Here is an 11945-nt window from a genome sequence, read left to right on the forward strand (position 1 = left end):
CTTCATTATGGTGTTTTATGTACAATCTGAGTCATATTAATGATGTGCCTAATTCTAACACGGCTTGAACCATTTCAATCAGAATCGTGTTAGAATCGAAATAATATTTTTCTATGATGGTTTGTTGTCGAATAACCCACAGTAAGTTGTATAGATGCGTGTTATCAAATCACTCGTGCTTCGCACTCGTGATTTAATTCCTACGCATCTATACTCCTTACTGTGGGTTATTCGACAACAAACCATGATAGAAAAATATTATTTCTTAAGTATAGACATATGGAAGGATTAGCACCAACGTCATTGACTATGAATCAAATGGTAAACTAAAGGCCTCATGCGTTTACTCATTATCATTTCTTATGTATGTTGAGTAAGTACAATACTTAAATATAAGCACCTTTCCAAGTTGGACAAATATATTGTCTAGCTTAAGCAATATAAATGAATAATGCTTTCATAACAGTGAAAAATATCAAAACCTTCACCGTCTCGCTCATCCGTATTTACGACATCATTTCAATTGAGATATTACTCCATATAGCTTTTAATGAACCTATTGGGCATAAGCGTTCTATAATGAGAAAAGTTATAACTTGAAACCAGTGTGTTCCGTTACGAATGACAAGACGAATGAGACATATCCCAGTTATGATTCGTTTGTCCCATTTGAACTTTGTGACCGTCCTAAACATAAATTGTTACCAAATTGCGCGACAGCTGCTTGAGAAACACAAACATATTTACGGCTCGTTTTCCTATAATATAACAAAATTTACTCGTTATCAACGTCATGTGTGTTAGCATATTCCTTCTAGACAATTGCGTAGACCATGAACATTTTCCATTTGCAATTGTAAAATCTAAGCCGAATATTATGTATACAGTTATCATTAGAAAAGATGAAGTGTTGAAGACTCTGACTTAACAAGACAATGTACCAGGTATTCAGTCGCACGTGGTTTCCTCTACATATTTCCGATGGGAAGAAAACATAAACCTTTAAACGTTTAACAGAATATAAAGTACGCACTCTTTATTGAAACCTGACAGCAAATCAGAGTATTTAATATATTTCAACCATGCGGAACATATATTAAACTCGTTACATATCGAATTACCGAGCGTCTAACGTAATGACCAACGACACACACACTGACACATTTATGTTTAAGCGCTTAACACGTCTAGCGATAATTTTACATCTGAAAGAGCGTTTTTTATTAAAGCCTCTTCACGGTCGTGGATGTTTGTAACGTTATTGTCTTTACGATGAATTAATAAATAGGCAAATGATGGGTCTGGCTTTTGTGAATCGTCGAATGTTTTACAAAAGATGTACTGTTAAAGCCATATAAAATGAGATTTTCTCAAACTCAAAGGGACAAGTATCGGAGAGACGCGCAACATAATAATTTAAATGCAGTTGAAACTGGTCCTTTGGTACGTATATATAATTTCGGTGAATGGAAATCTTTCATTAGACGGACACCAATATGTATGTATAGCTCTCTACACATATAAAACGATAAGATAAAAACGATATTATACACATTTTTCGATTATATACAAAATATTTATTTGCAAACAATAAATTGCAGCACGTGATACAAAGTGTTCACATCACTCTGTAAACCGAAAACACCATGGGACTAAAACTGCCTGCAAGATATAATTAGCGTCACTTGTTCAATCAACGCTTACTTCTGGCCTGCACTTACTTTGATGTTTTAGCTCTGATATCAAACGTACATTTCTTGATAAATTGCATTAAAATTTTAAAATACCCTATTTAAAAACATGCATATAAACTATAAAGTACTGTTCATTTCATAAATTGTATATATTGATCAGTTCAATTCATATGAAAAATCACCCTATTATACAAAGTTCTGGGACAAAAACACAACAATGAGAAATGCGGATTACACATTTCTTCTGATGCTTCCTTCCTTTAATAAAGTCATTTCCTCATGACTCCCTACTGATTCCTGTCTTCTCAGAACGTATTTACTCGTATTGGCTGGAGAAACACAATGCTGTGGATTGGCCCCAGTGGAACCTGTGTGACTTGACTGCAATGTACCATCACGGCTTGGTTTATTTAAGCACGGTTTAAAGCATTTGAACATCCCTGCTTTCAGGTTAAACGCAAGAAAGACATACGGATTCGTTGCCGAATTGCAGGCAGCCATTCCACCGAGGATTGCGTACAGTTTTTTCGAAATGGTGCAATGGTCTCCATAGGACATTATCATTTCGACAATGAAGTATGGTGTCGTGCACAATATGAAAAATACGATTATTACACATGTCATTTTTAAAGTCTTGATTTTAGCCTTGGATAATGAATTTGAATGGGTGCTTTGCAGACAAACCTTTCCTTTGCTCGGGATGTATTTGACACTGTTATGTTGAAAGGCTTTCCTCGAAATTTTCATAAATATTCGCATATAACACACTGTCAGCAAAACAAGCGGCGTAAAGAAAACCGCAAACGCAACCCACGTCATCCATATTTGACGATGAAATTTGGGACGTCCACGAAATATATTCTCGCACTTAACGAATCCGTTGGTCTCTTCGTATGTGTGAAAAATTCCAACCACTGGTAAGGACAATAGAACCGCCGTTCCCCAGCCTAATCCGGCCAGTTTACAAACCTTAAAAAAAACAAATATATATGATGCATGGCATTTATGGTAAGACATACTAAATATAGTTGCTTGTGCGCATGCAACATTTCATAAAATTTATATGATAAACAGACCAATACAAGAAGGAGGCTTCAATTTTTGAAAACAAAATGGTTTTGCAAATGTTAAAGTTATAGGCGCATGCCAGAATGGAATTGTATTCATGATTGGTATTTAATAACCACCGAGGAAGAATAAATACCTATTGGCAACACGTCAAACCCTTTGCCAAGTATAAATTTTATATTCATTTCTAGCAAAAACAGCATGACTCTGCCAATCAAACATTTTACACTTATATTGCTTGCAATATATTTTGTGAGCCTGTCAGGCTCTTTATTTTTAATATCGCATGATGAAAAGTGAAATAATACCCTAATCAAGTTTTACTATTACCTTATAACGTTTGCATGTTGGTGTAATCTTAGCCTTCGAACGCGGAACGTGTGTGTTAATCGCTACAGCGATTAACTAAATGAGCTTCCTTTGAGTAAGTTACGTTCAAATTCATGATAAAAAAAGCAGTTACTGTCCGAACTTTGTGTATAATTACCGTAATAAATTTCGACCTTCAAGTTGGGTCTGATCTAAAGTAGATTGATTTGAAAATTACAGTGGAAAAATGAACGGACATATAACAAAAGGAGGCATATACAACGCATCGCCGTTGTAATAACTATATCCCGTTAACCACGAGTGGGCTCAATTTTTAAAAAGTTACATTACTTAAGATTTATATGCAAATCGCAATGAAAGGGCATTCAGACTAAAAGTGATTTCTGTCTTTCAAAATAAATAAAAACACACACATAGTTCGCTGCATTTAAGTTAATTTGTATCTATATACATTATCGACAATGAACCTTAAAGCAACTGTATCTGAGCGCATCTCACTAAAAAGTAATATATTTAATCGATTGACATCGTCGATCATCATCTTAGCACAAACGCTGCTTGTTTGTGTCAAATCATTAAAATTATACTGATGTGTTTAATTTAAAACTGACATGTTGTCATGGTACTCTAGGAATCCAATGGGAACCATCAGGTGGGGCAGACATTTATTTGTATATATCAGGACTTTTTTATTCGATTGTTTCTCTTATAAGCATTTGAAAAATTCAATACTCTAGGAACACAAACAGCAATTTTAAAAGACCAACCTTACCGAGTACGACTCTTTTAGAGGGGAAATTATAGCTTGTTGACGGTCTATTGCTATGACAACGAGCATATAATTGCTAGCCGTCATGGAGAATGTTTGCATGAACTTCACGGCTCGACACATGAAGTCGCCCGCCACCCACTCTCTGTCCACGTACTCCCAGATCAGCTGTGGGACCACAGCCAACAAGATGACCAGGATGTCCGCAACGGTCAAATTCAGAATGAAATTGTTGACCCTTGAGTGGTGATTGTATTTCCGCGAGATACGCTGTTTGAATATTATCCATAAGACAACCAGCACACTTCCAAGTATACAGAATGTTATGGTCAGGTATAGGATGATGAGTCGGTATGTTTTGTCGAGCTCAATGTCGTTCACGGTTCCGTTACATGGGTTACTTCCATTGCCCTTCGGTATTTGATGGGATGATGACGTGTTCGAGCTTTTCATGTTTGCGATAGGACCTGTGCTTTCATCATTCATGGTTGATCTATCTGCTTACCAACCTGAGTAAATAAGAAAATTTTCATTACTACAGCAATTAGTTTAACGCACTATTTTGCACCAAACAGAATAACAAATACAAAATAAATTATTCGAATATTAATGAAATGTGTGTATTGTTAATTTCATAATTTTCTACGCAACTATATGACACGCCATTGTTAGGGTTTTAGTGACTTTATAAGTCATATATCAAGTAGCATTTGAAATACATTGATCACTTCACCCACACCATCCGAATGTACGGGTATAATGAAGCGAACCTTAAAAAAATATTAAATTATTTGAGATTTATAGATGGAATATTAGCTGCTAGCTTTTTTAAGAACTCTAGCCTTTGTATTCCATGATTGTTGTTCATGATTACGTTCTTTAAAATGATGAAGTATACCTCATCTATTGATTAAAGGACTCAGCTATATCGTTAACTTTTATCAATTCAAATTAAACATTAATTGCTTCACAAATCGAGATGTGTCTATCGATGTGTGTCAAATAGTGTTTGAAGCATGAATTTCAGGAAACTCATAAAGGTTGTTCTAAACTAACCAATGTACGCGGTAATATTATTTTGTTCCATTTGACTCGATTACGCATTCTACACAAAGGATACTTTTCAAACAACCCCAGAATATATGGACCATGCTCTATGAAAAGGGGTTTAATGAAATGCACAGGCTAATAAGGTACGACATTTTCCGCTTTTATGATATTTTTAATTTTAAGAAAGTCACTTCTAAGCAAAAATGAAGTTTTGGGGGAAAGTGTCGTCCCTGATTAGTCTGTGCGGACTGCAAAGGCTAATCGAGTACGACACTTAACGCACATGCATTAAAAACCTTTTCTTAGATCACGGCTCATATATTATCATTGACAACGCTAGTCCTTAAGAATTTGCGGAACAATACAACTCGCTTATTTGAAGGAAGGGGGTAACAATTAAACAATTAAGCACTAGAGTGAAGTGAGATCTTGTATCCGCATATGAGAATGAGATAATGTTTCAGCATGCCGACATAGTCAACAAAATATCGAGAATTGGGGTATATCGTGTGTGTGTGTAATCAGTTTAACATATATTATGGGTTGATGTTATTTTACAATGATTAGGTATTAAGATTTCAAAATATTCAATCATTACATAATCAGTCAAAGCATTGTTTGATAGACTGCGTAACTGTTACATCATGGAAATAGTCAAAGCATTGTTTGATAGACTGCGTAACTGTTACATCATGGAATTAAGTAGTCGTTGTATTATTGATCGTTAAAAACGATGCACTTCAAGCGCTCGACTTTATCACAACAGCGATAAAGAATGCAACGTGACTATGAATATTCCGGTTCCCTTACTCAAGTCCTCATTATTCGCCCAGTACTACATCCGCACAATCGAGTTGGACGATATTAACAAAGACAGTTTGCTTTCTTTCAAATATATGATATGGGCTGTGCTCCGTGAAAAGGGAATTAAATGCATGTGCGTAAAGTGACGTCCCAGATAAGCCTGTGCAGTTTGCACAGACTAATAAGGGACAAAACTTTCCGCTTTAATGATTATTGTCGTTTCAAAAAAGTATCTTCTTAGCAAAATTCAAGATTTCGCGGAAAATGTCCGCACATTATAATTTGGGACGACACTTTACGCAAATGCATTAAACCTGTTTTTCACAGACCACGGCTCATATGGTTTTACTATGTTCTTACAAATATTATATTTAATCTGATTTAATATTTCACTTCAGTAGAAGTATCGAACTAACGTACAACGGTGAATAGTTTGACCGTGCGTCTGCATTTAATAATGCCAATAAGTAGTCTTTCATGTCCTATGTGATCAAGTTACGCACTTATGTGCGGCAGTCTTTGGAATACAAATATTAAAGCAATATAACGTAAAGGGGTCTTTTCAGGTTTTGGTAAATTTACAAAATAAAGAAAAAAGTTTCAGATATGCGAATTTTCATTGTAGTTATGATAATTGTGAGGAAACAGTTATACAGAAAATTAAACATGCTCTGAAATATCCATTTTATGCATCTGTTGACGATTTAAAAACCTAAAAATTATGAAGCGTTGCAACGCGAAACGATTGAAGAATTAAAAGAGTCCTGTTTGTGTCGTTATATTTGGTGATAATACGAGGATTGCTTATATTAGTATACAATACATCATTCATTGTATGAACACCGATGGCCGAGTGTTCTAAGCGAAAGACTTTAACTCCAGGGGTCAGTGGTTCGAGCCCAGTTGAGAATTACTTTTTTCTTCTATAATTTTATTATTGCTTTTTACTGGAGCTTTTTAGATCCAATGTTTACTTTTATCAATATAACGCATTTAATGACAAACTTCAACACCTGCCAAAATCTGTGAAAAGGCTCCTTTACGCATCACTTGGCAATGAAACCACTCTATTTTAACCACAAAAGAAGTCTATTACTGAGTGAAAATGAAGCAGGCAAAGTGAATGCTATTATTCCGGTTCCCTAACTTATATCCTCATTAGTACATTAGTACAACCGACTGAGAAGCTGTTTATTAACAACGAAAAATCACTGACTTTCAACGATATAATTGACTTTCACAAGCCTATTGTTTTGTTTTTATTCGTCATGAGCGTCAATATGTGGGTAACACAATATTCAGTCAAACTTGAATTTTTCCGCAAGTCTTTGAGAAGACAGTGCCCCGAGTTTTTTAAGCATTCTAAATAAATTAAAACATATTTGGTTTAAGATAAACTTTCTTTGTAAGATAACTAAATATAAAATGCAAGATAGAAGTCCAACGAGTATTTGTAATTTCGATGCAAGTATAACGACCCTTAATTTGAAATTTCTACTTATTTTTAATTTGCGCGTGATACATTTTTTATAATTATACTATGAAAGTAACATATTGAACAACGCTTTATATAAACCGCATTCGATTGCTTAAACGACTTAAATAACTAAACATAATATATATTTATAGTACATATATTTATTAATTTTTATTATACCTCACTTTTATTAAAAATGCTAAATTCCCATAGGCCATCGTGACATAGAAATACTGTCAGTCCCAGCGAGAAACAAATACTGTCCAAAAAATACTGTCGCCCGCTACCTTGGCAATCACGTGCCACCAGCGGGGAAAAATTTACTGTCCAAAAAATACTGTATCCCGCTGCCTTAGCAATCACGTGCGGAATGTTCGAAAACTATACTGTCCCTGTCCCGTTCGCGCATTCGCAGTACGCAGTTTTGCATGTCCGTTGTGTTTTGATATGGATAATTAAAATATCGATTGCAGCTGAAACTGTGCTGTAGAATAGATTAATGCCATTATTTAAGCTTTGACAAGAGTCATAAAACGAACAAATTAGTATAAACGGCACGCTTACCTCAACGGCAAATTTAATCCAATGCTAATAACAATAAAGTTACAACTTCCAGTGTCTGTTTTTAAGGTGTTATGCATGACAAAACACGCAATCCGAAATACGTTTTGGATTCGTTCGATTCTTTAAACAAATATTTTACTGTTACAAAACCACCACGTCCATATTGTTGTCCCAAATGTTTCGTCACCGAAATGACGTCACACGAGTACGTCATAAATTGCGTAATCAAGTGATGAAAATAAAATACAAAAAGCTGGTTCGGTAATATATTTTAAAACAAATAATTGACGACTAAGAAAATTGATTGGATAAATCGATTACTAGGTCGGATACGAATTAAGCGAAGTTCATTTTGCTCGGCCCGAAAATCTGAAACACTCAACATATTAATGGTTGTTCATTGCTGACTTTAAATGCAATTATTGAATATTAACATTGTTCATGGTTCATATTTATAAATTGTTCATGTTTGAATAGATTGTTCGGTATAATAAAATAAATATTACATGTCTGACAGGGTGACAGTAAATTTGTCAACTTTCGGAAAAATACATGGTTGACAGTATTTCCTCAATTTGACAAATTTACTGTCACCCTGTCAGTCATGTAATATTTATATAATGTATTCATTTATCCCTCTTATCCACCAAAATACATGAAAAAGCAGTATTACATTCGGTCGGTTAATAACGACTCAGGAATCGAAAGGTAAAGTGTCTATTTAATCGCAAAACGCGTTTTCGGACATAACATACAAATAATGGAATTACATGAACTAGTTGAGAGTGAAATTTACGTTATTTTCTGTCATGAAAGATGAAGCCATATTAGAAAGCATTGAATCATTTTCGATGAAACGAGCTTTTAATTAAAACTCCATTACTCTCTAATGGAAAAATGTCAGATCCGTTTATTAATACAAAATGAAGTTGCGACTTTCTTAAAGTGCTTTAATATAAATGTTCGAATTGTTGCCTTAAAGCGCAACGCTTATAACAATAAAGGAATTTAGACATTAATGTTTGTACACATTATAATCTCGTCGCGGTGACATGCATTTGTTTGTTTTGTGTTTGTTGTTTTTTACGCTTTTTTATTTTGCTACGTGGCGTAATATATGTGGTGTTGTTCTGATCGTAAGATGGGTTTTAACACAGCTTATGTTTCATGACGGTGCTATTTTGATGAGCTTTTTGCTAAGCTGTGTAGCCCACTTTGAATATGTTATGGTGTATTCCTAACGTCTCATTTCAAAATGAGTAAATGTAGTTTATTGAATAATAACAGTAATACTTATATACTTCAAACAACCTGGAATGTTTTGGATAACATGTAAAAGATCGGCAATTATTTACTTGATATAATACAAAGATATCTATAAGTTATGCGTGCCGATTTACGGTCGAATAAAATAAGTATTGATATCTAAGAAAACAAGTCTTAATTGTTTTAAATAAAATAAAAACATTATTAAAACCAATTACAAATGTGATTGTTTAAGCTTAACTCAAGAAAAAAATATTCATAATGTTAAAGTGTTTCAGCATTTAGTTTAGTTTCCAAAATAAATTTACAAAAAAAACTTATACAAACATGAAAATGTACACACAAATTTAAAATTAATGAAAATAAAACAATTACCGGAAATAAGTAGGTTTTAAAATCCAAAATGATGTAAACAATAATAAAACTGAGTTGCTAGCTTCCGATATAGTTCTGACCGATACCACAATGCACATCTTTTATAAACCCAGAGTCATCGTCGACGGAGTCCGCCTGGTATCTTATTGTTGTAGAGATTTCCAATACCGTTCAAGTACTTCACCAGTTGCCTCTTGCATGTCTGCCTTAACAATAATGTTTATTCGCTCAAGAATAAACTGTCTTATTCAACGCAAACGCTATTTTCCTATGGGATCGCCGAAACTAAACCCCAATTTTATAACCCATTCTACCCAGTTTACTGTAACACATAGACTCGTCCACTAAGTACAAAACCACTGCCCGTGCGAATTGTCGGCCTTTTACTAGCTCGTCGCATCACAGGGTAGGTGCGCTATGGTTTACAAGTTTACATTTACCACCCACCCTCCCACTTTTTTATTGTAACACGATGCTTGCCAGATTTTTGTTATATTCTAGTGTTGTCGAGAATTACGAGCTCCATTAAAAACCCACATCGTCATGGCTGGGACTTAACAGCGCACGGCACACCGTCAGTCTGTCCAATTGTCTACTTAGTTCTGCCCCCGACGACAGGTTCCTGCGTAATTGACTGTACCAGTGTTAGAGAATTTGATAGACGTTGATCAGATTAGTTAAAATTGTCCAGTCATGTTTGATTTACACAATGTCCACAGTTAAATGTTAATATTGGTCGTTTTCGGGTACAGTTTTCCAGAGTTATTTTACATTCAGTGAAGCTTTTTCTCCGGTTTTTACTCTGGCCTTGAAAACACCATTTTGGGATAAAGAATAGAAGTGATGTGGCATAGTTTCCACGAACACACTTCCCGCTTGTCACGGGGGATAGACATTATGTACTTAAATTTCCCGCCGTTCTCGGGGGAACCTGTATAAATACAATTGATCCCAGCCTTGACATAATTATGCCAAATCTTTAAGATAATAAATTGCGTAGTTAAACTGTTTGGCGTTTGTCGTTGAATAATCACTTTGATTTTACCCGATGAAGACATTTATAATACATACACGTAACTTGCTAGTTGCCTATCTCACAGTTTTGCATTTCTGCCCCTTCAGTCACTCTGATTTACATACATACACGTACCTGGCTAGGTGCATATCGCAAGGTGCTGCATGGTTGCATTTACAATTAATATGATTTTACCCGCTAAAGACATTTATGATACATACGCGTTAGTTGCTTTTAGTATGACATTGCCAAGTGTTAATTATTATTATTATTATTATTATTATTATTATCATTATTATTATTATTATTATTATTATTATTATTATAATAATAATTATTATTATTATTATAATTTTATTTTTTTATTATTATTACTATTATTATTATATTTATTATTATTATTATTATATCTATTATTATTATTATAATTATTATTATTATTATTATTATTATTATTATTATTATTATTATTATTATTATCATCATTTTTTTACTATAATAATTATTATTATTATTATTATTATTAAATAAATATTTCTAAAATGGGTTTATTTTACTTATATAAGTTGCCGGTGAATGATTATACAGTTCAAAAAAGTCAAGCGAATGTTACAATTCAAATAACAATGTTGTTTAACAGCGTTGCGTACAAAATAGTCTTATATTTGGACAAGTACATAGTTTTATATATAATATTGAACGAGCGGATTAGCGAGTAGAGTGTGGAGATGCATTCGTTGAACGAGTCAAAATATATCACAGTATTGTACACAACTATTAAAAAATTAGTTATTTGCATTATTCCCGTTTACGTGTACATCCAGCGTCAAAAGATCGGATCAACGAGGATACAACTTCAGCGATGCCTTTCGGAAGTAGGATGTTTCTGAAGGTATTATTATACTGTTTTATAAAGTATTGATTGTAAAGGAAATTAAACAGTACATGTTCGGCCGTCGAATAACAGAACGATGACACACCAATGTCGGAGACAACGGTGGCTAAAATACCCAAATATGCCATGCGTCTTGACTGACCGTTAGAGATAAGGTAAGAACAGTATTATAGTCATGAAAAAGGGGCTGTGGCTAAACCCGCATCGAAATTCAATCAATGAAACGACGCCAGTGGTACCTATAGTTACTACCGTTTATTCATTGCTGATGTCTAGACCTACCGGTAATCCGATGCGGTATTCTTTTTTTTAAAGCGGTTACTTTAATTTGTTTCAAGGTGGCTCATCAATATTGAAGACAACGATATAATGTCATATAGTTCTCGCAGAGTATAAAGTGTAATTACGCATATGGGTTCAAACGATGGTTGCATACATAATCACATCTAAATGAATCCCATCAGGTATCTTTTCTGTACAAGGTGATTCAAGCGTTCTAACGCGTATAATATCTTTATTTGAATCTGCGCGATTTGGATTCACAAATTGACATTGTGTCATTACGTGCAGACAAAAAATTGTTTACTTTGGTAAAATGAAAAAAAAATAGTATGTTATCCTTTTACTGTACACGTTAT

General features: G+C 34.1%; 1 protein-coding gene across 1 annotated transcript; it reads right to left on the bottom strand.

The window, feature by feature from the left end:
* Positions 1 to 1585: 1585 nt before the first annotated feature.
* On the bottom strand, positions 1586 to 7884 carry LOC127879445 (neuropeptide S receptor-like). Its single transcript, XM_052426273.1, has 3 exons — positions 7757 to 7884; positions 3865 to 4370; positions 1586 to 2663 (listed from the first exon to the last, which is right to left on the bottom strand). The coding sequence occupies exons 2-3, from the start codon at positions 4345 to 4347 to the stop codon at positions 1926 to 1928; spliced, it is 1221 nt and encodes a 406-aa protein (XP_052282233.1). The 5' UTR covers positions 4348 to 4370; positions 7757 to 7884; the 3' UTR covers positions 1586 to 1925.
* Between the last annotated feature and the right edge of the window lie 4061 nt (positions 7885 to 11945).

The sequence above is a fragment of the Dreissena polymorpha genome, chromosome 4 (assembly GCF_020536995.1).
Source record: "Dreissena polymorpha isolate Duluth1 chromosome 4, UMN_Dpol_1.0, whole genome shotgun sequence".
Classification (NCBI taxonomy): Eukaryota; Metazoa; Mollusca; class Bivalvia; order Myida; family Dreissenidae; genus Dreissena; species Dreissena polymorpha.